The 27,678-nt window shown below is 42.5% G+C and overlaps 1 protein-coding gene across 1 annotated transcript in view; it reads right to left on the bottom strand.

The window, feature by feature from the left end:
- Positions 1–4,952: 4,952 nt before the first annotated feature.
- The window catches only part of LOC308301474 (atrial natriuretic peptide receptor 1-like), an 89,557-nt gene continuing 66,831 nt past the window's right edge, over positions 4,953–27,678 (bottom strand). Inside the window, exons 7-22 of the mRNA XM_080745472.1 lie at positions 27,053–27,188; positions 24,550–24,631; positions 23,862–23,979; positions 23,205–23,279; positions 22,555–22,632; positions 21,495–21,599; positions 20,711–20,782; positions 19,816–19,978; positions 16,542–16,697; positions 11,760–11,928; positions 11,088–11,234; positions 9,325–9,448; positions 7,074–7,142; positions 6,755–6,929; positions 5,744–5,842; positions 4,953–5,178 (exon numbers count right to left, since the gene is read on the bottom strand). Coding sequence (XP_080601598.1) covers positions 5,027–5,178; positions 5,744–5,842; positions 6,755–6,929; positions 7,074–7,142; positions 9,325–9,448; positions 11,088–11,234; positions 11,760–11,928; positions 16,542–16,697; positions 19,816–19,978; positions 20,711–20,782; positions 21,495–21,599; positions 22,555–22,632; positions 23,205–23,279; positions 23,862–23,979; positions 24,550–24,631; positions 27,053–27,188 — 1,920 coding nt within the window. The 3' untranslated portion in view covers positions 4,953–5,026. The remainder of the gene's footprint in view (positions 5,179–5,743; positions 5,843–6,754; positions 6,930–7,073; positions 7,143–9,324; positions 9,449–11,087; positions 11,235–11,759; positions 11,929–16,541; positions 16,698–19,815; positions 19,979–20,710; positions 20,783–21,494; positions 21,600–22,554; positions 22,633–23,204; positions 23,280–23,861; positions 23,980–24,549; positions 24,632–27,052; positions 27,189–27,678) is intronic.

Genomic DNA, 27,678 nt, shown 5'->3' with positions numbered 1-27,678 from the left:
TGTGTGAATTAGAGAAAGTGTCTGACATGTTATTTGGGATTAATGTGATTTAATGTTTATTATTCCACTTGCCATTTATGTTGTATGTTGTTACAGCTACTGGATTGCACTGATGATCAGAGCAATGGTCACAGAGTTATGGCCATTTGAAGTGTTAAACACTGCAGGAACACTGCTGTAGCGCCCCACACTATGTGTGCAATTTAGGTGACTATTGTCAAACCAGACACCTGAACAGTGTTTGGTGCGGATCAGAGCAACGGTGCACCTTGACAACGTGTGGCCCTTGGCAGCAGTAAGCTGTGTTTACAATGTGGCCCCTGGCAGCAGAAGCTGGGTGTGGCCCCTGGTGGCCTCTGACACAGTAAGCTGGGTTGTACAAGTGGCCCCTGGTGTGGCTGTTGTCAAGGTAGATCCCTGAAGTGTTTGAAGTGCAGATTTGGGCAACGGTGTGCCTGTGGCCCCTGGGGGCCACATGTGGCATCTGGTAGGTGACTATTCTCATTGCAGACCCGTTAACAATGTTTGGTCGGAGAATCGGAGCGCCTCATGACCCACCGTTGACCGATTACGCAATTTGGGGTAAATGGTGCATGCATTTATGGACTATAGCGCTTGATTCTAAAGCGCTTTTACATTGGGCATTACATTCACCCATTCACACAAACACTGATGGCGGAGGAAACCATGCAAGGCAGTGAAGGCACCAAGCAGCACATCGGGAGCATCTTGCATAATTGCTCAAGGAGTCAGGACACTTCAACAATAACTCTGGGGGAGCCCAGGATCGAACTGTGAACCTTGCGTTTCTCCATCCGGCAGCTCGTCTGGCCACTCCTGAGCCACTGAGCCACCGGGAGGCGGGATGGGTGATGGGGCTACAGTTTCCCTATCATTTCTGTTATGTTGCACATCGTTGGCATTACCAACCTTTGCCTCTCACACGGCACATGATGTTTGCATTAGCCTCTTGGAATGGTTTTAAAGAACACTTTCCTGTCCTGCTGTGTGTAACCGACTGCCAACCCAAGGGGTAATTATCAACACCTCCCAAATTGAGCAAATGCTGGTGCTGAGTGAGTGCCCGCACCACATGGAGCGATGACTGCGCTGTCGATCGACTCAATGCCTTCCAAATTGCATACCGATAGTGGGGAAATTGTAACCTGCCTCTACTAGATGGTGGCGCATTGAGTTCCTCGATAAAGGAACTCACCACCATCTGGCAGAGTCAGGTTAGGGAAATTGTACATAACTGACAATATCAGGCACACTGCACACAACACTTTCAACAGGCATTTCAACACTTAGTATTACTAGTTATTAAGCTGTTGACCTCTACTGGTGAAAAGAAGGCAGTACATGAAAGCCTTTTTGTTTTCACTTAGGCTCTGTGCATAACTGTAGTTTCAAAAATGTGGCATAGCCATTTCTTGTTCATTTGATTGGCTGCTTTTAACCAGAAACGTGTTTTCTGTATTATATATTGTGATGTCAAGTGAAGCATGACCAAAAGCAACACGGATAACATCACTCAAAAGTTTTACAAAACACATATTCAGTTTGCTGGCAGAAATATCTCAGATCGAATACAATAGTGTGTTGCCTATAGCAACCACAATAATAATAATAATAACAATAATACCTCAGATCTTTCATACCCAAATATAACCCATAACTCTATGCTTCATGTATTTATAACCTTTATTTTGTAAGTGGAAGGACAGTAGCGCTGACTGCCCCCTCACCAACACACCACATTAAAAACTACAACGATGATAATATTTGTCATCAATGGAAAATGAACTGTATATTTTATTTAAATGTGCAGCTTTATGGTTGGGGGTTAAAACAAGTTGGAGATACATCCTAGGGAGACGGTTTATACATCATTCTATCCAGGTCACTAATGCACATGTACAACACCGCTGGTTTGATACTAACTCACAAAAACGATGGGTTATCAATCATCACTGACACAACTTTGCACACACAATGCAACCAAATTCCACTGAAGGTTTTAAAAGGCATGGTAAGATAGTTATAATGTGAGGTAAAAGACAGAACCTATAATTAACTTTGAGTCAACTTTAATTCCAATGTCCAGCAACCATCTTCTGAAAAAGGCAATTCATGCCCTTATAGAATTATCGAGGGCACAAAAGAAAAAATCTAAACAAAAAACATAGAACTTTTACATAGGATAGAAAGGTAAACTTTCAACTTTCATCCTTTGCTGACAACACTTTACAATCCAGATCCTTTATATTTTAAAGATATTGAATAATGAACTTCCAAGAAATTATTTTCTTCTCCTATTCTTCTCCAAAAAACATCTATACAGTATATTGCATTTTGGAATACGACTCCTCCGGTAGATCTCCATGGAGAGATCGGCTCCCACACAAACAATATGGCACTATAACAAAATATCTGCCGCGGGAGATTATTTTTCATACAAATGAGTTCATCAATGCAGATCCTTTCCAAGGAAATACTTGTTTCATCCACATCGCCCACGGTAGACTCCTGCTGTTGTCTAGAGCAGTTCATTAAAACTAATGGTTTCATGTAGGTTTAGGTACATTCATCAAGGTGGTAGGTAGGTTGTCCCAGTGGTTAGAGAAACAGGTCTTAATATTAGGTTCAGTGTCCTGTGGCCCAATGTCCTCTGCCCTGCTGAAATGTCCATGATGCGCCCACTGAATGCCTACCACCCCCAAAGGTGCTGTTGAGACACTACTGATACAGGTATTTGAAATAACCGTACTTTAGACTATAAATGGTAAATGGTGCATTTATATAGCGCTTTTATCCAAAGCGCTTTACAGAGATTGTGCATTATATTCACCCATTCACGCACACATTCATACACCGGTGGCGGAGGAAACCATGCAAGGCACCAACCTGCTCACCGGGAGCAATGTGGGGTTCAGAGTCTTGCCCAAGGACCCTTCGACATTCACTCAGGGGGAGCCTGGATTCGAACTGGGAACCCTTCGTGCTCTAATAACGACTATAGTACAGGGTTTCCCAAAGTGGGTGCCGCCACTTCCGTGGCACCCTAGGTTGCCGTGATGCCAATCGACTTCACTATGCTTAGTAAAACAGACCTTGATTTGCACTGCACTTGAGTTATTTCTCCATCTATGGCCAACTAAAAATAGCCCATCTACAAGCTCACAATGTGTCACAACCTTCCCCCAGAATAGAGATGCTAGGGTTCAAGTGGTTAATCGTCAAGTATAAAGTTATTTTCTGTCAGTTCTGAAAATATAATTCTATGTCAGTTTCTGACATAGCCTACCGTATCTCAGGTGGAAAGATGTGCATATTTACGTTGCGTAATATGATGTAAGATTCAAAATATTAGCAGTGTAATTCAGGGGTGCCGTGGATGATAAAGTTACCGGTATTTACAGGGGTGACCTGAGCCAAAAAAAGTTAACCCTGGACTAGTATATTGGTGCTGCTGTAATATTGATTTTCATGAATGCCGAATATCTTTCCAGAAGATACACATTTTTAAGGTGCGGGTACGGTGAGAAACACAATTATTTTGTGTTGCTCTGATTACGGAGGACAGAGACGAGTCCGAGTCGCTATGTGACACAAAGTTTTCATGGCCAGACACATAACTCTCTCTCTTTTCCCTCTCTCTCTCTCTCTCTCTCTCAAACACACAACAGTTGTAGGTTGAAAATCTAGCACATTTAAAAATGAACTAATTAATAAAATGGGTACAATAATTAATTCTTTCACAGTGAAAAAAGAGACTGATATATTGTACACCTGGGGACTCTACAGTAAATGTAATCTGAAGTGACCTTAACCTAGAAGTTGACAACGATGTGGACAGTAAGATTGTCACGGAGGATTTTAAACGAGGTAATGATGATGTCACTGGCTGAGGGGTTGGGCTAAGACAGTGGTGGACACTCATATGGGCGGTGTTGTTGTGAGAACGGAGTTACACAGTTTGATCACTAGATGTCATCATACTACACACAAAGTAGTGCATCTTCTGTCCTTCTGAGGATCATCTGGGGCTGATCCTGACTTTAAGATCAGACCCCCAAAAATACAAGTGGTAACATAAGCAAATGAAGAAAAGAAGAAGGGTAAAAAAGGTCACGCAGATTGTTAGACGTCACGTGATGGCAGGAATAATAGCTCCATTACAACAAATATTCCTTTTGCCTCATTCTTTTCAAGCCCACTGCCGCTTGATCCTGTGAGGTGGAATTCTTCCTTTGCTTTCATTGTCACGATACGTGAGGCATATCCACACTCACGCTGCCATTCTTTAGTCCAGGGGTCTTCAACGTTTTCAGGCCAAGGACCCCTTCGTTGAGAGAGAGATGAAGCAGGGAAGCAGATTCCATATAGTTTCATCGTTTGACAGCACGATCATCAGTGTATTTTGGATTCATGTCAATTCGTGTTTTCAGATATTTAACCACTTGAACCATCAATACTTTAATAAACTTGACCTTTCACTCTGTACTTACGGTGCTCTTTATCCCCTCTACACAGAACCTCTTTGCCGAAAATAGCAGATCTACAAGCTCACAGCGCATACCACTTAGGCATTGCAACATAGGCATGGATGCCTGGCGGCGTCGCCGGTTCGATTCCCAATCCGGACGACCTTTGCCACGTGTCACTCCCCATCTCTCCCCCAATTTCCTGTCAGTCTACTGTCCTATCAATAAAGGCATAAAAGCCCAAAAACAAATCTTAGAAAAAAAGGAAAAAAAAAAAAAGTTTCTATCACACAACGATTTGGAGGACCCCCTGTAGTAAATTTGAGGACCCCCCAGGGGTCCCGGACCCCCTGTTGAAAACCCCTGCTTTAGTCAGTTTTCTCATTTCTCTACCTCTCTTGTGCCTCTCCTTGTTCAGTTCCTTGGGAGTTCACTTCATCCATTTTTTGGTCCATTCATTCTCCTCTTTGCCTTGCGCCCTTGTGTGCCGGCCTTGTCTCCTTCATTCCCATTCTCTACCGTCCTGATACGCGCTGGTGTCACTGGCCGTCGCTGTCCGTCTCTCCCAGTAGCCAATAGGTGGTCATCTTGCCCTTGCCCTTGACGTCGATCTCTCCCCTCAGCTCCAGCTGGAAGCAGTTGAACTCCTGCAACACCTCGCAGGTCGCCGACGACACATGGATCTTCAGGGCTGCGTGGAGAACACACACAAAGGCAGACAGATTCACACAACCACACATACATGCATGTGGATGTATACAGCATACACACACATACAGACAGACAGACAGACGTGTGTCACCTTAATTTTCACAGACGAAAACGAAATAAAAACAAATCAAAAACTAAGCTATGATGACTAAAAGTAAGACCAATATGTTGACAAGTTAGTGCTAGTAACCCTTTCCACTATTTGGAAGTTTCTTTCTTCTCTAAAAATCTCTCTGGTCTACAGTAGGTGCTGGATATAAGTTGCTCTGCAACAGACGTTGTTACCAATCTACAAAAACTGTGTCCTGAAATGGATGTTAGAGACCCACCCTCTCCATTGGACTAAATGGATGTTAGAGACCCACCCTCTCCATTGGACTAAATGGATGTTAGAGACCCACCCTCTCCATTGGACTAAATGGATGTTAGAGACCCACCCTCTCCATTGGACTAAATGGATGTTAGAGACCCACCCTCTCCATTGGACTAAATGGATGTTAGAGACCCACCCTCTCCATTGGACTAAATGGATGTTAGAGACCCACCCTCTCCATTGGACTCCATGCGAGACGAGGTGTTGACGGTGTCACCAAACAGGCAGTAGCGAGGCATCTTCAAACCCACCACACCAGCACACACTGGCCCTACACGCGCACACACATGCAAGGACACACACACACACACACACACACACACACACACACACACACACACACACACACACACACACACACACACACACACACACACAAATTGCACAGACAATGAAAGGATGAAAAAATAGGCTATTTTAAAGGGGTGAGGTCACACAATTTTATTTATTTAGTTTACTATGAGAAACGTCACAGCTTGTCCGCGTGTAGACGTGTACACATTTTCACGGTCTATGGGTTTGCTGCTCTGACATCATGCTCTGGTGTCACTGTGATGTCCAGCACATCTTGTCCACATATCCGTGTATCTCTGAAGGTCACGCCTGACACTGTGGTTCCCTTGACACATCACAGGTGACATCATCTATGTAAAAGTCCATATATGGGTATCCCCAGAATCCCTTTTATGCCCATATATGAAGATCCCTGATGTCATCGATATATATCACTGGCCAGATGGCCAAGACAGGGCCCCTATCTGTGTGGCTGGTTCAGATAGGGATCTCCATGTATGGGCATAAAATATATTGTATGTTGTGATGTCATGGGAACCACTAAAACAGAATCCCTTTTATGCCCATATATGGAGATCCCTGATGTCATCAATATTTAAGCCCATATCTAACAGGACTTCATATGGGAATGCCCATATATGGAGGAAGACAGCCCATATCCGTGTGGCTGGTTCAGACAGGGATCTCCATGTATGGGCATAAAGCTATCTCCTAGATAGCTCTTCAACTCTTAGGTGATAGCTAGAAAACTACACCAGGGTGGGGTGATGAGCTATCACCTTGGACTATGATAAGGCCTTAGTCTCATGTGGTCTATGACGTCAGACATCTATGATGTGAGATGCCCATATACTTTATAATAAAAAAAGTATGGTAACCCCTATCTTACCACTATGGATTCCGATGCGTAGTTTGAGCTGCTGGTCAGGCCGGTGACGGGTCTTGAACGTGCGGACTGCGTCCAGCAGGGCCAGGGCCATGCGGCAGATCTCCCGACCATGGAGCTTACCATTCCTCACTGGCAGCCCTGACACTACCATGTATGCATCACCAATGGTCTCCACCTGGGGGCGCCAGAGGACAAGACAGCAGGTTTCCAAAACTTGCAGGACATGACATGCATTTGACTTAAGTATCAATACTTCAATGAAAGAGACAAAATGCTTTAAAGATGTGAATGATGAGTCCATGTCTTGGCATGCTAGTACCTTGTAAACATCAAAGTTGTCGATAATGGCATCAAAACAGGTGTACAGGTCATTCAGCAGGGTCACCACCTGAAAGGGTTAAGTATCAGATAGAGGACAAGTTCCTACATGGTGCAGAACTCTTCAAAGCTTATCCTATTAACATTCAGCCAACAACCTAATTATTTACAGTATATGAAAAAGGTTTTCACATCCAGTCTCCTTATTATGCGAGTTTGTTGAGAAATTAACACCAATCTTTGTCTTAGCCTTTGCTAATAACTTCACTTCGGCCATTACTCTTTTCAAACAGAGTTTGTTTCTCCAGGTTATAGCTGTAGCTATGGGAGTATGACGGAACTTGCAAGGAATTCTCAGAGTAATGGTCACATAACTCATTGCTACAAACTCTGACCAATTTCTCAAAAAGTGTCATGTGAAAACAGAATGGAAGTACACTGTGCTACCTGTATTTGAGAAGTGCAGTTCAGTCAGACAGACAGACAGACAGACAGACAGACAGACAGACAGACAGACAGACAACTCTTGGATTGAATACATATTTATTGAGCATAAATTTAAATATATTTTGCATAAATATTTATAAGCATAATTTGGTGTCAAGGCTCTGTCTCATTTCACTTTCCCTGGGTCTGTAAGCATGAAATATAATAAATTATTTATCCAATAGGGCCTCGACACCTAGGCTCCAAAGTAGCCTGACAGTGCATCGCGGGTTCGAGTCCCGTTCCCGACGGTCTTTGCTGCATGTCTCTCCCCATCTCTCTCTCCCTGTTTCCTGTCTCTACGGTAAAAAATATATATATAAATAAAGCCAAAAAAGCCCCCCTCCCCAAAAACCATAAGGCAGGGGTCTTCAACGTTTTCAGGCCAAGGACCTCTTAGTTGAGAGAGAGAAGAAGCAAGGACCCCCACAACCTGTTAATAGATTCCATATAGTTTCATCTTTTGACATATGACATCAGTGTATTTTAGATTCTTGAACCGTCGATACTTAATAAATCTGATCTTTTACCCTGTACTTTGTCAGCTCTTTTCCCCCTCTACAACGAAGCTCTTTGCCGCAGATCTACAAGCTCACAACGCCTCGCAGCGCGAGGCGTTGTGAGCATGCAGATCTGCTATTTTTGGCTAAAGTTCTCAGAATATGGACGCTAGGGTTCAAGTGGTTATATAAAAAAGGAGAAAAAAAAGTTTCTATCACACAAAGATTTGGAGGACCCCCTGTAGTAACTCTGAGGACCACCTAGGGGTCCCGGACCCCCTGTTGAAGACCCCTGCCACAGGCGGATGCTGGGGTGTTGGTGGAAGCACAAAAAACACCATAGAGCAGAGCACCAAGCATAGCGATAAGATGGCAGAGAATGAGCAGGGAGGTTTAAATAGCGACGCCCCAGTCAGATGGAGAGAGCATGTGACTGATCAGCTGATCAGGAATTGGCGCTTCTTTGAGTTGTCTGCCTGAACTATCATCACCACAGGCTTCACATCATTCTCTTATCCTGAGGTCAATGACAAATATTACTACTACTAGATTATATTAAGGCACTGGTTCCCAAACAGTGGGTCGGGACACATTTGTGGGTCACAGACACATTTTTATGGCTCCCTAAAGTTTCCTACATTTTGTTTTTAATTATCATTATTTTTCATGAATAAAGTCATTCAAGTCATTTCATTAATAAATAAATGAAGACAAGCTCACAAGGCGGTGCGAAGTGACGCATTGTGAACTTGTAGATCTCTTTTGGGTCTCTAGCTAAAAGGTTTGGGAACCACTTTATTAAGGCATTCAAAATAAGCACATGAAGAGAGAGAAAGTAATCATCCAAATCCATGAGGTTATGGTTCATCATTAACGACTTAAGCTCCATTATATTTTGTTGACCAGGGTCCCCCTGAGGTCTATACTTGGTCCCCTTGTAGCTTGTAGATCGGCTAGTTTCGCTATTTGGGAATTTACCTTGCATTTTGCCTAGTACGACATGTAGAGACACCAGCTTCAAAGTGGTTTAGTCCATATATGTCTACAGTAAGCAATGAGCATAATAGGACTAGGACATCCTACTGTAGAATATGGGTCTATTCCTCAATCCTCAGCATATGTACGTCGACTCTACTGTACCGGGATGTATTGTACAGCATCTTTTGTCACCATGTCTCTGATGTACATAGATGATGACTGACTGCTTTTCCAAATCCTCTGTCACACTCTGCTCAGTTCTACTTTGTTCTACTCTTCTCTACATACCTGCAGGGGTGTGCTCTCAGCTGATATAGCAGTGAAGCCTACTATATCACTGAAATAGATGGTGACCGAGTCGAATGCCTCTGCTTGGACTGTCTCCCCTCGCTTCAGCTGCTCTGCTACAGAACTGGAGGAGGAAGAGAAGGGTAGCAATGCATGGCTGTCCATCTGTCTGTTAGCAAACCCAAGAATGCGTGGTCGAATTCTCATGAACCTTGGTGGTTGATGATCAGTAGGTTGCCCCAAAAGAGATGATAAACGTTTGGGTCAAACGCTCAAGGTCACAATCAAGGTTTGAATCAAAATTACCAGAAGGGTACCGGCGAGAAAAGAAAGTCTGTTGAGGGTTTGCGCCTGTATAACAAATGTATAATTGCAACTCCACAGTAGCATGCACGTCTGTACAGAGTAAAGGATGGCGTTATAAGACAGTACATGAATTGTACATGTTGCTTTTCAACCAAAAATTAATGATGTACAGTACAGTGACGGTGAGTGTGTATTTGACAGTGATAATATTTGGAACTAGAAGGTTGCAATTCTGGGACATAGCAAGTGTGGTTGCACTGAAACGAGTCGCGAGGAAAAAGTCCATTGAACACAATGGACTTTTGGGGTTACAGAAATGTTTACAGAAAAAAGGTTTAGTCTAGGTAAGAAAAAGAAAATGGACAAGAACAGCAGTGGTTCTCAACCTGTGGGTCAGGACATGATTTACTTCATGTGCAACGCTGTTTTCTCACTCAACAGTTAAACAAACCAACATAAAGTGTATAGAGTGGTACAATTTAAGGACTTTTTAATAATAATAATAAATTGGCCAAATTGTCAGATATTAGAGGCAGACATTGTGAAAATAGCCGATCTACATACTCACAAGCATGTAGATCAGCTATTCTACCACTTTTTCGAGTCACGTGTTCAAATACTGGATTCTGATTGGCTAAATTCCGGAGGTTATGAGAGGACCACTGCCGCAAAGTTGTGTGTCCGAGATCAATGCGCCTCAGTGTACATCCGGGGACTTTCCCCCAACCAACAAATGAAGGTCGCAGCGGTCCTATGTTTACTAACGTGCGTACTATCGTCGCCGATTTATTTGGATCCAATGCAATCCGCCAACTTTAAAGCCCCTTTTCTCTGAACCTATGCCTTTCTGGAAGCGAACAGCCTCTATTTACGGCCGGAACGGTCCTTCTAACTGACGTTAGCTTAGCTGTATGCTAGACATCTTTCTCTGCATGGAGTTGGCGTCATCTGGTGGTGAGTAGAAGATGTTGTTTGTGGAACTATTTGCTGTCGTCGCGGAAGTTTTATAGGCAATAATGATTGTAACTTAAGATCCTTGCAAGTTACAACTATGTGTTTTCTTTCATGTATACGGGAAAAAGTGGTAGAAAAGCTATTTACCACTCGGGGTCGGACATTATGCTCTCATAATGTCCTGAGTGCGGGTGTTATCGGACTCGGCTGCGCCTCGTCCGATAACACCCGCACTCAGGACATTATGAGAGCATAATGTCCTCTCACTCGGGGTAAATTGCTTACTTTTCACAATAGAACTGTGTTATACAAAACCTTATGCCTCAACTCTTAGTGCTCGTCAGAGTGTGTGTGTGTGTGTGTGTGTGTGTGTGTGTGTGTGTGTGTGTGTGTGTGTGTGTGTTAAAATATGATTCTTTTGGGGGTCGCGGCCTGAAAAGGTTGAGAATCGCTGGTCTACAGCAACCACACTAATAATGAATAACATTCTGCTTGTCTCTTACTGTGGTAGAATCTGGTAGAGCAGGGCCTCTGCCTTGCGTTTCTCCTCGTGGTAGGCCTGGGTCCTCTCCTCCACCAGCTCCTCTAGGTTGTTGGCATACTGCTCCATACGGGACAGCAGGTTGTCCAAGATGTTGGTTCTGGACTCCCTTCACACGCACAGATTGACAGAAAGAGGTTCAGCTCCAAGCATAATGCAAGTGTATACTGTTACACAGTAGGCAGGAAGGTCATGCTTTCACTACGTGAGGCCGATGTAGAGACAGAGAGATATATATGGTGCAGGAGAGAGGGAGAAACATGTGCTGCTGGCAGTTTACGGGTCTCTTCAACTCTCTCCAAAATAATATTTTGAACTAACTACTCCTCCAACAATCAAGGACACAGAGGTGTTTTTTTCTTTTTCCCCTGAGCACAGTGTACGTTTTGAATTGTTTTCACAACGGGAGCACTACAAATTTGCACTATGCTGAACATGCAAGCAGCGTGACGAGGCTCTGAAGTCTATGATGCTCTGCACATTCAGATCTGCCAATTTCATATGGGCACCCAGTGTTTGGAAGCGTTTTTTAGGAGAACGCCTTGCTTTTTCTGGAAAAAAGGCTTTGGTGGACCCAAGACCTCAGGCTGCCACTGCCACTCTGCCCTTCATCACAGGCCTCTGGCTTACGTACGTGTTTTGTTTTCGTAGCAGCAGTTTGATGTGGTTAAACTCGGGCCTCTCAGTGGGCTCCTCTGCCCAGCAGCGCTGCATCAGCTGGCCTATCTGAGGAGTGTGGCACTGGAGGTCGAGGGAAGGCCTCAGGGAGGGCCACTCTCCCAGGATCACCCGGTCGATAATCTCTGCCAAAGGGAAGGTGAGCGTAGTTAGGTTTAATGTGGGTGTGGTGATGGGTTATACTTTTTTGTTGTTATCTAGTACAGTAAGTTTGTTTTCAAATAAATCACTACTTTCAGTGTGAACAATGAATCATTTTCTATATATGATATTTTATGATAATTACAAATAAAACAATAACACATTTAATGAAGAACGAGAAAGTAACATGAGTTTGACAGACAAAACAAAATATTAATGTTATATGTGAGAGTTTCAGTAGCGAGTGTTAAAGTGTTTAATTGTTTAAGTCCTACACTGCCCTTCATAGCCTGTTAGATTTGCAGACTGCAGGACTGTACAGATTGTACAGTACTTAATCTATAACATAGCTTAGTCCTCTATGTACTGTATATGGCTTTTATCAGAAGTCCAATCGCAACTGTAAACAAATGCAGAGCTGCTCGTCCGAGCTGATGTTCTCTACCATGGATGTATTGCTCTATGCCCCGACACTGTGTGCAATTCTTCGCTAGTTTGGGTTCTGGGGAAACATTACATTTCTATGTTTGGGTCTTGAGCTAAAAGGTTTGGGAACCACTCCCCTAAAGGGGGTACACATTTAGGATTCAGGGAAAACGACAAAAAGCCCCCCCCCCCCCCCCAAATCTCATCTATGGGAAATGAAATTGTTAGAGCTATTTTATTTGCTTGGATCTTTCTCAGTGCTCCCATAAGCATATCCCATGTGTACAATTAGCGACATTGTGCAAATCCCAAATCACACTGCTCTCTACATCTCATTCAAATCACTTTTGGCCTGTACCCTGATGGCAATGTAGAGCACACAAGTCCTTGAGTTCACAGCATCAAAATATCCCATTCGATATCGGTTGATATCCAATCTGAGTGCCCTCTCCAGACCATGAATGCAGTTGCCCCATTTCCATGATATACCTGAAGGCAGCATTCAAGAGAATTGCCTTGTCCAAACTCTCCTGAACTTGAATGCAGCATCTTATGTTGAAAGAATTGCCCTCTCTGTGTAGAATGCCGTACGCCACATCTTCAGAATTGACTTGATAAAGGTTAGTTCAGTATGGTATCAAGCACCAAAAATAGCCCTCGAAAAGGCTGTTTAGACATTTCAGCCCCTGCCTCTCTAACATTCTCTGCACGTCCCTGGCACCAATATATTATCATCTCTAGATATTAAATATCAATTAAGTTCATATTTAGAAAGCTGAGGTGCTATATCAAAAATGTTGCCTTTAGTTTGTTCTTGGGAGCGGGTCAGATTCTAATGAAACAAAGTCTTGGCTTTCATGATTTGCTGATCAATTCGGACAAAACACAAGCATAGTCTTGGGAACATAGACGATATGCGCAGTTGCGCACCCAATAACACCCAAGACAAGAAAATGTATCGATCTTTGTGAAGTGAGAAGATAGAACTGGACACAGAGATAGTTATTAATAGTTGCTGCTAATGAATGGATTGTCCAGTTGGCTAATGACCTCAACTAGCCACAGGATGCAGGAAAATAAATCCCATAATGACTCTCTCTCTCTCTCTCTCTCTCTCTCTCTCTCTCTCTCTCTCTCTCTCTCGGGGGTGGTATTGCAGACAGCTGTGACATGATCCAGCTCTAATTCACCTCATTCAGACTCTGTCACGATGCAGACTCAAATATCTCCCCCAAATCTCTCATTACACAGATATCCATGAGTCACAGTGTGTCTCCCCAGCTTACTGCTTGTCCAATCAATGATATAGTCAGTACATTGGTTTGAGTTACAAAGTATAGATAGCTATAGCCAACTCCTGGTCAAATATTACTCCACTACAAGCGAATGTTGCTTTGTCAAATTTGTACTTACTGTACATTAACGTACTGGAGCACAAGCTTTTATATTCAAGTATTAATTAACAGACACACTATGCATAAACGTAGCACAAAAGCGGTCCATCTGTAACCAGGTGTGGTTATTTCAATAAAACTGTTGTTGTAAAATGGAAATAAGGCATTTAATGTGTACTGTGCAGTGTACATGCATGGATATGCAATTTATTATCTGGCCGGGTTAGGCAGGCAGTGGACCTAAAGCAGACAAACATGAAAAACTATATAATGCAATTATTTTTACTAATATCGTGAGCAATATCGATATCGAGGTATTCAACAACGTTATCGAATATCGAAGGTTTTCCTAATATCGCCCAGCCTAATATGCTACTGTCCATCACTGGTAACTGTGAGACTTTTATAAATCTTTATGCCAGCCAAGCTCAGTTGCGCATAAGTGTTGCTTTCTGACTGTGCTGCAAGGCATAATTTTAACTTGAAAAGGTAATTGAAATAATCATAATCATAAACCAGGTGACTGGGAGTATGACTAAAAAACTTTGACATTGCAACTTGGCCAGAAAGTGAAAATTGCCCAGACAATTGTTTCCTCTGCATACCTTCTTGCACAGTTTGATCAGCAAACTCATGACGTCTGTCTCTCCCATCCCTGCGACACGCTGATAAACCTACCTCTTCAGACTACTCACTTCCTAGCATCTTTATTTTAAGTGCTTGTTACCTTTTTAGATCAGTGGTTCTCAAAAACACCCATACTGCAACTTCCAGAGTAACAGGCCTGTAGGGTCCATTTGGAACCCCCTCAAGGTCCCTGGACCGGACTTTGACATCCACTGTCTAAGATAGATGTTATGTTATGTTTTCCAGATGTATGCAGGTTACTCACATCATGTACTATGTGCATTATTTAGATTGATGTACCTGGATGCTGCTTGCTTGTCCACATACTGTGTGCCAAGTTTTTATTTAGATAGTATGTTATTTAGACAGATGCTAAGTTGCTCATTTCTTGGCACACTAAAGCTGGTTGGACATGGCTGCGTTTTTTTGTTGCATTTTGGAAATCCGCAAAAAACTTTTTTCAGGCCAAGCAGAGAGCAGAGAGCAGAGAGCAGAGAGAGAGAGAGAGAGAGAGAGAGAGAGAGAGAGAGAGAGAGAGAGAGAGAGCAAGGGACCCGTGGCGACAGTTGCGAAAATCTGGCTGCAGTGTGCAGAAGTGATTGACATACAATTAGGTTGATTTTTTATTTATTTACCTGCTCCGAAATGCGTGCCAATATTCGTCCGACAAAACGCAGCAGTGTTCAAGGACCTTTACAGTTCCTTACACTGTTGCTAGCTAAATATAGTTCATACCACCTGAAATCTCAAACTCTGTATAAGAGCATGTGCTAAATGGCAAAATTGAGAATTGTAATCTTATCATATGGTAAAATTCATTGGCAGGGAATTACATTCTATCAGCTGGAATGACAGATGTTCTTATGAGCATGCAAACGCAAGCTATAGCAACGGGCTCTTTTCAATCGCACTTCATACTTATGATGATCTGAAATGAAGACATTTAAAATAACAACAATGTCCAACACACAACAAATGTGCACAGTCCTATGGTTGGATGTGTGAGAACAAGTGTGGAGGTGTGAATGCAGGTCTGTGACAGTACATTACGAACAGCAGTTGAGTTGACCCAGGATGCATTTACAGCAAGCACTTCCATTTCAATCTATACTGTAGTTTCCATAGTGATGCTAATGTCCCATAAGCTGGGGTGAAAGACAAGTCAAGCTATATGAAGGCATTAGCAATTGTTACAATAGTATACCATGATTATAATGTTAATCCTATCAAATCTATTTTAAATTATAACCTACACAGAACTATGTGTGCAGTACTGTATGTATCCAAGTCATGACAATGAAGGTCTACAGTAGATTAGAAGTATAAACAGAGCTGCTACCTTTAAACAGATTTTAAATCAGAGGGTTTTTTTGTATTCTATTTAAAATCCTTTTGAGAAGAAATGCTGCTATTTGTCCCAAAGCGACTGCAAAAGGTTGCTGACATTTTGTTTTCGAAAAGCTTTATAACCTGTAACGTGTATAGAACGAAGAAATGTGACATAGCTCTGTTTAAACAATGCTGTACCCCCTCCAACTGTATACTGTATGTATGTATGTATGTATGTATGTATGTATGTATGTATGTATGTATGTATGTATATAAATGTTCCCCCCTTTCAACTGTTTTTATTATATTATGACACTTGCTTTGGCAATGTAAACGTATGTTTTCTCATTGAATTGAATTAAATTGAATTGAAATCCCAATGCTGCCAATTAACAAATACATTTTCAGGCAACACGTCATAAAGTGGAGCTGATCCCATGACATCAGAGGCACATGGGACTCTTTTTGTTTGTCGTATGTTAGTGCTTTATGTGTACATGATACATACTGTATATCAAGGGTCTTCAACAGGGGGTCCGGGACCCCTAGGGGGTCCTCAGAGTTACTACAGGGGGTCCTCACCGTCCTCCAAATCTTTGTGTGATAGAAACTTTTTTTTCTCCTTTTATATATTAACCACTTGAATCCTAGCGTCCATAGCCTGAGAACTCTAGCCAAAAATAGCAGATCTACAAGCTCACAACGCCTCGCAGCGGTGTTGTGAGCTTTGTGCTTCATCTCTTTCTCAACTAAGGGGTCCTTGGCCTGAAACCGTTGAAGACCCCTGTGTGTATGATGTGAATGTGTTCCTGCGGCAGTACCTTTGGGGCTGAGGGGTTCTCCTTCCAGGTAGAATGATCCATGGCGCAGCGCCACCTCCTGGAGAATAATGCCAAAGCTGTAGACGTCCCCCTTCTGGGTACCGGCCAGCGGGGGGTTCTCCATCCTCAACAGCTCCGGTGCGGTCCACAGCCTCCCTGGTAGTGTTGATTTTGACAGAGAATTTTCATTTAGTTTAGTAGTCATATTCTTTCTGAATAGAATTCCATTTAGTTTCAGTCACATTTTAGTCATCAGAAATGTTTTAGTTTTAGTCTAATAAATCTACAGTTGATTTGGTCGACTATAATGTATTTCAGCAGGTCTTGATGGAGTTATAATGGCTGATATTACACTTGGTTGCATTATGAAAACTAGTCCTTACCCGTTCGAACATAATTATGTGCTCCGAATTATGTGCAGTTTGGGTTATATGGGGTGTGCACAGTATATGAGGGATTGAATGTAGGAGTCTCAGAAGTAATGTCAAATTTGGGCACTGTTTCAGCATGCGGCTGTTACAATGGTTGTGACGCATGCGCAGTACCGGTGGCTGTATCAGTGATGTCAGTTATCTCCAAATTTGGGCACTGTTTAGTATCAATGATGTCAGCATGCGTGTATATCAGACAGACATCGGACAGACATTCGGTTGTTTATTAGTAGGGTAGACAAACATTTTTCGTCTTAGTCGACAAAATCAACATTGCATCCTGGCAGCAGAGGAGGGTAGTGAGCAGGGAGCTACATGAGGTGATAGTAGATCACTGGTTCCCAAACACTGGGTCACTTAACTTTAGTTTTCCTACATTTTGTTTTTAATAATTATTTCAAAACATTAAAAAAGAAAACATTAAAAAAAATGTATTTTCTAAGTCATTTCATTATAAATAATAAAAGAAATCCCATAGATTGGAAAACAAATGTCTAAGAAATAGTGAAAATAGCCGATCTACAAGCTCTCAAAGCGGCGCAAAGCCATGGGTTGTGTGCTTGTAGATCTGCTGTTTTGACTAGTTTGGGTCCCAGGCAATGGTCTAATTTTTCTTTTGGGTCATGGGCAAAAAAAGTTTGGGAACCGCTGCAGTAGATGGTCGGTGGTCACAGGAATGCAAGCAAGGGGGGAGAAAGGAAGGGTGGGAGGGAGGAGAAGGACAAAAAACTCCCATATCTGTTGGGTCGGGTGAAGTACAACAATGTGCGAACACAGCAGCAAGATTTGTGAGCTGTTGTGACAGCAGAAGGATGTCTGATGGAATACAACCACCTTAAGGGCTACAAATCATTGTCTGTATCCCTGCGCTGTTAAGCCAAATGACCTTCGGCACAGAGAAATACAATATGAACAGAGCAATACCTTAAGTACATTTGAGTAATTCGCTTTTATATAACCCTTACATAATTAGATTTGTCACAGCGGTTTTATACCCGAGTGAATGCAAAACATTGAAATACTGCTGTTAACTTTCAAAAGTTTATACCAAACTTTTAATAGAGGGTATGCGCATGCATAAAGTGAATGGCAAATCGAGTGGCAAAGGGAGTTTAAAGTTGTATAACATTGTTTAATGCAATCAGATAGTTGTTTTTTGACACTCAGTAGGCGTTCCTGCATAACCTCCGCGGATATGATGATGTCACACGCCTCTTTATGGATGTATAACTATTTCTGACCCAAAAATATAATACTTTTATAGTTTTAGTCTTTCCTCTAAATTGGAACACTTTAATTTATTCCCATTTATATTTAATATTTAAGTGTACATACATTGTTTTGTTTCCATTGTTTTGTTCCATGTTTTCTCATGCCAATAAAGTTCATTTGAATTTGCGGCAGTGGCTCAGGGGTAGAGTGGCCGCTTGGCAACCGGAAGGTTCCCAGTTCCCCCAGTTCGATCCCGGGCTCCCCAAGACTTAGTGTCGACTGTCGAAGTGTTCTTGAGCAAGACACTGAACCCCTAATTGCTCCCAATGTGCAGGTTGGTGCCTTGCATGGTTTCCTGAATTTGTGTGTGAATGGGTGAATGAAATGCACAATCTATGTAAAGCGCTTTGGATAAAGGCGCTATATAAATGCACCATTTACCATTTATTTACTATTTACTTTAATTGAATTGGGAGAAGAAGGAGGCAGAGAGGAGTAGAGGGAGTATTTGAGAGGATGAGGAAGTGTAGGGTAAAGAGGGAGAGACGCCATGGATCAGTGAGAAAGGAAGGAGCAATGAGGAGTGACGACGGATAAGAATCAAGGGAGTGAAAAACATCTGGGAAAGGTCACACTTTCCTGTTGGGACCGCAAATCAAACTGTGGTACAGTATGTTATATCAGTGGTCGTCAACCCTTTCAGGCCACGACCCCCCAAATAATCATATTTTAACTGGAGACCCCCCCACCCTGACGAGCAGTAAGAGTTGAGGCATTACATTTCGTATAACACGGTTCTATTGTGAAAATAGCCGATCTACATGCTCACGCCGAGGCGTTGCGAGGCGTTGTGAGCATGCAGATCGGCTATTTTCACAATTTCTGCCTCTAATATTTGACAATTTGGCCAATGTTTGAATTGTCAGGTTAATCATCTGGGGACCCCCCAAAATAACTTGGGGGTCCCGACCCACAGGTGGAGAACCACTGTTCTCAACTGTATAATATTATTGTCATCTGGATTACTGATTGATTGCGTACTGCCTTATTAGCTACACAAAGGTAGGCTACCACAGACGTACTCTGTTCCTACTGTACATTATCGTGTGTCATTCTAAACTGGAGTATGATGGGTCTTCAAAAGTGTGAGAACCTAAAGCAGGGTTGTCCAAAGTGCGGCCCGGGGGGCGATTGCAGCCCGAGGACGCATTTTATACGCCCTGTGGCTTCATTCCTAAATAGAATTATAAACGGTCCGCCAGCACCGTCAAACGAGAATATTTCCCCAGAGTATAATTTGTCAAGAGTCCTTGTTCCCTGTTGTCTCATTCTGAAGGGGTCAAAGAAAGGCTAATTTATTGTATTTTTTACCTTGCACGTCTGGTTACATTTGGTAATGTGAAATAAGGCTATTATTTTTCGTGTTTTGTTCAGAGCGAACAGCTGACAAAAGACCATTGATATCAAATATTGATGATAATAGTGAAATAAAATCGTTTCAATGCGATGCATATGTACTGTATACTGTATGACTTTGTAATGGTCCGAAGGTACATTATTTCAGGAGATGTAGTCGGCCCTTGGGTGTTTTAATATTTTGTAATGTGGCCACCCCTGACCTGAAGACTTACGGGCATAGTATGCATGTGCGTCTTCTGCGGCGTCGTTCTCAGAGCGGAAGCTGGACAAGCCGTAGTCAGTGATCTTTAGGACAAAGCGGTTGTCAACAACACAGTTGGTTGACTTGAGCTTGCCGTGTGAGCAGATGACACTGTTGTGAAGAAAGGCCATGCCCTGAGTAGAGAGACAGAGTCACGATTACATTTAATCACTAGTATAATAATAAACATATCTGAAGCATCTTTCACAGTACACACATACTGTACTGAAACACAAGCTGCCATATACACTTACTTATTACTCTCGGTCTCATTATTACTCTCAATATACAATACACATAATCAAGGCAATAGAGAGAGAGAGAGAGAGAGAGAGAGAGAGAGAGAGAGAGAGAGAGAGAGAGAGAGAGAGAGAGAGAGAGAGAGAGAGAGAGAGAGAGAGAGTGTGTGTGTGTGTGTGTGTGTGTGTGTGTGTGTGTGTGTGTGTGTGTGTGTGTGTGTGTGTGTGTGTGTGTATGTGTGTGTGTGTGTGTGTGTGTGTAAATGTAGGTGACAGCTGTAAGTCTATACAGGACATAAATACATTATTTCCACTTGGGACTTGAATTTTAAATACATACACAGTGTCCTTTATTATATAATACATCTGTGACTCACTGCCATCCGATGTTCTAGCTCTGTACTTTTCACTGTTTGCATCCACAGTGGAAATGTTCTCCTCATGCCAAAAGGAAATGTGATGCAAGACTTCTTTTTGGAGTAGGTTTTTCATGTACTGTATAATGACGTAATGAACCATAGGCGTGCGACTGACAGAAGTAGCCAGAGAGTTTAAGTAAAAGGGATACAGCGTGTAAGCTATATAAAAACATGCATGCAGCACAATATGTGTTAGAAAGAAAGGTACCTTGACTATATCATTGATGAGGGAGTATTTGAACATCCAGTCCAGAGTGATGCTTTCATTCTCTAAAATGTCCTAAAGACAAACGTAAGACACAACGTCAGAGAGCAGCCAGGCAGACACTGTCAGAGCTACACATCCATAGATACTGTACATAAACAGTGATGGCAAAGTGAAAGGAAGAGAAAATGCAGTGAAATGGATAGAGAGAAAGAAAGAAAGAAAGAAAGAAAGAAAGAAAGAAAGAAAGAAAGGAAGGAAGGAAGGAAGGAAGGAAGGAAGTGCTGGCAGATGTAGAAACAGGTAAACACAGGAAAGGGGGGAAAGGCAGCTATTACCTGCCGATACCATTTAGGAAAGTATAGAGCACCGAAGTCTGACATCATTTACCCATCCTACCTGGTTCACGTTTTCCCCCCCCATTCTGAATTCCCATAGACCTTTTTCATATCGCGTCATATAAGAACTGTGTTCCAAAAATAAACAAATGATCTTGGTGGCTTGACTCATATGGATATGAAGAATCAACTGACGGTGAGAAAATACCATTGTTACTGCTGCCGAATTAGTTACATTTTCGTCAGAAACAGACTGTATCAAATACGAGTGATTGACTATCGTAAACGATACAGAGCCATCTCCCCGACAATATCGCAGAGACAGTTGGTTTCTTTTTGGACCACGATTCTTACAGTATATGAGACGATTTTAAGATGACCCAATGTTATTCTCAATAGATAAATCGTCCGGACTTCGCTGCTCTATCTATTCAGTGATGATACAATACCTGTAGACTCCCCCTAGGACAGTACTCAGTGATGATACAGATGTTGGGGGTGTCTATGCTGGCTCCAATGAAACGTGTAAGGTGCTCATTCTGAACGTCTCTCATCTATGCCGACAGGGGAGAGGGGGAAGGGGAAAGTCTCATTGGCAAAAATACAGTACATTTGCACAAATTTAATATGGCTGTCAAACAGGTTCTTCTATCATGCTGATTGTTCACCAGAACAACTACCGCTATATTTTTGATTGATTGAATTAATTAATTAATACTTTATTAGTAAGAAATGTAACCAGCACTTGATACAGTAGCCTAACACAGGGGTTTTCAAAGTGGGTGCCGCGAGATAGTTTGATAATATTTGGAATTTATGGACACTTGAGAAAATATTTATTTATCATTATTTTTAAACTTGAAGTACAAAGTTATTTTCAGTCAGTTCTAACCAAAATGGCTATTACAGTATCTCAACGTTTTCCTCGCAAAACATAATCACTAAAATATCGTCACTGTCGGGAAGAAACCTTGTATCTCCAAGTTTCAAATCTTGTATCTCCAAGTTTCAAATGTGTACGTCTTTTGGTAAAGCAAAGCCCTGTTTCATCATACAAGACTGTCGCACAAATCTAGTGAAAACAGCCGATCTACAAGCACACAACGCCTCGCGATGCGAGGCGTTGTGTGCTTGTAGATCAGCTGTTTTCACTAGTTTAGTACATTTTATAGATGATAAATACAAAACGAACGGTTTTGGACATACAAGGTTTCCACCCGACAACGACGATATGCTATAAATATAAGGTGCTGGGAGTGAAAATTATAATGTAGGGGTGCCTCGAATTAAAAAGATATTCATGGAGTGCCCTGAGACAAAAAAGTTTGGGAACCCCTGGCCTAACACATTAAGGCTTGAAGGATAACACACACAAAAAAGTTGTGGGGGCTTGTTTCCATTCAGGTACTTCTTAAAAAAGAAATGTATTTCTTGTTTTTTTGAGCAGCTCATTTGTTATCAGAGTTCAAAGACTCTCAAACACGTACAGTAAATCCATCAGGTACTCACATGTTTGAGCTCAAACAGGATCTTCCTGGTGAGCTCGATGCGTTTCCTGTTGGTATATTTGATGGCCACAATGTTTCCCTGGAGGGTTAAAAGGAGTACAAGGAATTAACCCATTTAGACAGGGAACACATTATTACGCATTATTACTTTAACCATTATTTTATGCTTTAACTATATTAAGAAATAGCAGATATGCAAGCTCACATCTGTGAGCCTGTATATCTGCTATTTTCTTATAGTTAAAGCATAAAATAATGGTTAAAGTGGTTAAAATCTTGAGTGACATGGATGCAGGTCTAAGGCCACATTTACACTGGCAGGCAAATCCAGCCTGAATCAGATCTGTACCACATCCAGATTGGAATCCAATTGGTTTTAAATGGTTACATGGTCACATGGAACAAATCAGTTTCCAATCTGGATGTGACACAGATCTGATTCAGGCTGGATTTGGCTGCCAGTGTAAATGGGACCCAAATGGCTTGATCATCAAGAGAGTCTATCTCTTTCCTTATGTGAAAAGGTTGTAGTCGATATTTGTCATGAATGGTGCCTAGAGCAAGCCTTTCACAAACGTTTTCTGCTGTGAGCATGCATTCTGCTCATAATGTCCGCTCACAATAAATGTTAAAAGTTTAGCACAGACTGACCTTGTAGTATCCAGTCTTGGCAAACACCTGAAAGTTTCCATCCCCCGTCATCAGGGAGCCATAGTTGGAGCCCCTCTGTACACAAGCACGCACACACGCACGCAGGCACGCACGCAGGCACGCACACACACACACTTTAGTTTGTTGTTATTATTTATTTAAATGCCATTCTTGCTATACATATTTGTTGTATCTGCTCATTGCACGCCATTGTCTAATATACTGTAGGCTACACTCTCATATTGCTTAGTTTGCTATTTTACCTCATTTTGACTTTTGAGTCATCTTGTTTTATTATTTCATTATCATTGTTATTGTCATAACTACAAGAATTTCAATGCCTGGAATGTTGGAATTCACAACAGCTGTTGTAAGCTGATAAACACACACATACTGTACACAAACACACGTAACGCCGTCGCCCGGAACTTGAACCCCGGTCTACCATGTGGAAAGCAAACATCTTAAACACTAGCCTAAAGGGGAAATGCCACTTGGCTGGGGGAGATATCAGGCTTTTGGTCACTGAGTACGGTAGTCACACCCACAAAAGGACTATGAGCGAGAGAGCGAGAGAGTGTGTTTGAGTGTGTGTGTGTGCGTGTGTGTGGGTGCGTGTGATTGTGGCTTCTTTCTTCATGCTGTGTACTGACTGACCAGAGACAGGGTCAGCTTGCTCCCACTGCGCAGCACCTTCTCCAGGTTACTCATCTGAAGGTCCTCCCAGTGAATCCTCCACAGCTGAGCCACCAGTTCATTCTCCAACTTCAACTTCCTGTTTGGAGGCGTGTGTGTGTGTGTGTGTGTGTGTGTGTGTGTGTGTGTGTGTGTGTGTGTGTGTGTGTGTGTGTGAGGGTCAGAATTTATCAACAAAGAAACCAAAAGATGTGTGTGTGTGTGTGGGGGGGGGAAGAGAAAGGACAGTTGACAGATTTGACAGCCTCACACAATTTCCAAACGCTTCGGTCATACAGTCTGGGGCAACGGAAGCTCTGATCATGAGTAAATATATCCTTCCTAATATAAAACAAAATCATCTAGGCATATATAGCTTGCTGCTGCTTATCAGAAATAGAAATAGAAAAAAATATTTTCGTGAACGGAAATGCCACCTTCAGTTACTCAGATATCGGAGAAGTGTAGTTCCAGACACTATATAGCAGTGGTTATATAGCAGTGGTTACTGAACTTTTTAGCTCGAGACCCAAAGGAGAAATTAGCCGTTTGCCCGGGACCCAAACATTTGCATTCTAATTTAGGGAATTTTTATGTAGAATTCGGAGATTGTGGAATAGTTGTCTGGCTTTGCGAGACTAAGTGACCTCTGACCTGGGCTCTCTCTCACCTGTAGATGAAGACAGTGATGGTGATCATGATGAGGATGAAGAACACCACAATGGACACCATCTGATGGATAGTGATAGTCTCTGAGAGAGAGAGAGAGGGGGGGGGGGGGGGGGGTGGGGGGGGTGGGAGGGGTCAGACACAGGCAGCATTGATTTTGTCAGGGAGAGTCATTTGGAGCTTCAGGGTTATGGCAATTGCCACCCCCTAGTGTTCACATTTAACATCAAATTCAATTATTTTATGCATATTGTACCATTCATTTATTAAGCACTTTCAACGTGGCTCCCCTATTTTTGGAATGTCATTATAGGTGAACAAGCATTCGTTCTCTTTTCGGTCCCAAACAGATAGATAAGAGAAAATAGTGGACACGTTGAGAGCTTGTAGACAAGTGACAAGTTGAGAGCTTGTAGATCCACTATTTTCCCTATTTTAGAAATAGGCTTAAGTGGTAACTTATTTTTTTGCCACCCCCTATTTTTTCCTGAAATTACACCTCTGGATTTTGTCAACTGAAACTATGACGAAAAATGTTCGTCGACTACCTTTTTCCACTGACTAAACCTAAATCAAACTAAATCAAAACTAAGCCATGATGACTAAAACTAAGGCCACGTTTAGACGACAACGGTCTGTAGAGAGAACGGCGAGGTCCCTGTTGCGTTGTAACTTTTTTCCAGTGTTCATACCATGATGCACCAGAGACTGAAACGATGTAGTGTGCACACCATGTCGCTAGGTGGCAGTGACACACTATCTGGCGGTATGTGACATCATGTCCGCTCTTCTTCCTGTCACAGCATTTGTTTACATAATCACCATGGCAGCGTACAGGCTCCACTGCGCTCCACTGCTGTCACACATTTTGCTGCGGGAACGACCAGTACATTATTCCTCTGAACCTGTGTTGGCGCATGCGCATTGCAATGACAAGACCAAGGGTGATAACAAAGCTTCTGTACCAGCTCCTGGGAGCTGGTAGTCAGACTACTGAGCCTTGGCTAAGGCATGACAACGATAACAGACCCATCCCAAGGGATGACAACGGGGATATCGGCTGCCGAAAATGCCGTTGTTGTCTGAACGGATTCGCCAACAAATACAAACTAGACTAAAGTACTGCGTTCGGCTGCGTATGTACGTATGTATGTCTGTATGTACAGTACGTATGTCAGTGTCTGAGTTTGTTTAAGCCCGTAGCCCAATCAGGGACCAACATTTATGGCAATGTCATCATTAACAGCCAATGGGGAACCAGCATTCCTGGTGATGTCACTGGGATTGCCAGTGGATGCCAGTGGTGAGTAGCCTCGCAAGCCATCCCCAGCTACGTCATCATCAATGTGCTTCCTTTCTCGGTCTGGTGTCCCTCCCATCGAGTCTCTTTATTAGACTTTGGTTCTCAATTTCCAATCAAAAGGCTGCATTTCGAGCGAACCCGCCTCACACCGCTCCTGATTGGTCGAGCGGCTGCTACAGCTCTCTTATTTTGTAAACAAACATGGCGGACCCCATGTCCGACGCGAGTTCACAAATCGCAAATAAAAGCTGCATTAAGCAAAGTTTTATCTGAAATCAACAGCATCTCATAACTTAAAAATCACACTCGTGTGAACTGAGCGGTGGTGTGTGTGTGTGTGTGTGTGTGTGTGTGTGTGTGTGTGTGTGTGTGTGTGTGTGTGTGTGCCCCCTGTGTGTGTTTGTGTGTGAGTGTGCCTGGCCTATGCCTGGCCTATCCTGAACAACAGCGCCCCTCCCTTAACATGTGTGGTCAGAAAAGGTTACTGCAGGCTACATACCCGGAGACAGACAGACAGACAGACAAACAGACAAACAGACAGACAGACCCACACACACGGCCAAGTATAGGAGCGTTGTGACCACCGCTCAAAAACGAACAACAGTTTGCACATTTGGAATTTCTGTCTGGAAAATACGTATTTGATGTTCTCCCGACGATGTTTTGATGCGCTGATGACTACTGACTGGACCTGTCAGTCAAAGTGAGTAACTACGTCATCGCGTAATGCGTTGTCTATGGAGAACTCCCAGACTCTCCCCTGGGAGAGTCTGGCTGTTGCGAGGCTAAGTGGTGAGCGCACCTCATGGCGTGCTCTGCTGGCACCTCAACAGAGTTATCTAGTTATCTACTGCAGTGATTCCTTTTTAGCTTTTAGTGAAAACAGCAGATCAACAATCTCACAACGCGGCGCGAAGTTGTGAACTTGTTGATCGGCTATTTTCACTAGGCTAATTCTTAAACATTTGTTTTATAATGTATTGAATTTCTTAGATTTTTCTTTTGTTTATTCATTAAATCACTTTGAAAAATCATTGAATTTGTTGAAATGTTTAGCTTTTTTGGGAACATCTTTCGAAATTGTTTTGAAATAATAATAATTAAAAACACATGTAGTAAAATGTTGGAAACAAAAAACTAAAGGGTCCCTAAAAATGTGTCCCAACCCAGTGTTTGGGAACCCTTGATCTACTGTACTGACTTGCCAGGCAGACAGGGGCGTCATTCTTGAAGCCACATGGAGGGATGTCAGGAGGAATAGCGCCCCCTGGCCAGTGGAGGAACACTCCTGGCACGGCTGTCAGCTGCTCCTCTGAGCTGTTGTACAACGACACAATCTGGAAAAGATACATTAACCAATTAAATTAATTAAAACAATACAAAGCCAAAATGTGAAAACTGTGAAATCCGAGTCGGTTGTTTATTTGTCACTATCTAAGGCAGTTGTTCTCAAACCTTTTAATTTCAAGGATTGCAATAACTGAGTGTACAAATGGAACCAAATGGACCCTGACAGGTCCATTTGGTTCTATTTGTATAGACATGTAAGTGTCCATTTGGAATGCCTTCAAAGAAACCTGGACCTTTCTAGTTTGGGACTTTTTATCCATCATTTGGGACACACATATATACAGTGACACACATTGGCTCGCTACTGTGAGTATCTACTTTATTTGTCCACATTACTTAAATTGACAGAACTCTCAGAATTAAACATTAATCATTACACCTTTGGTGCATTAAGGCTTGATGTTCTTTTACAAAATCAAGTGGCTCTCTCTGTCTCTCACTTTCTCTCTTTCCTTGCAGAGCTGTATGTTTGGATAG

The sequence above is a fragment of the Nannobrachium achirus genome (genome assembly GCF_963921795.1).
Source record: "Nannobrachium achirus genome assembly, chromosome: 2".
In the NCBI taxonomy this organism is placed as follows: Eukaryota; Metazoa; Chordata; class Actinopteri; order Myctophiformes; family Myctophidae; genus Nannobrachium; species Nannobrachium achirus.
The sequence above is the reverse complement of the archived record's forward strand: the minus strand, read 5'-3'. Positions and strand labels throughout refer to the sequence as shown.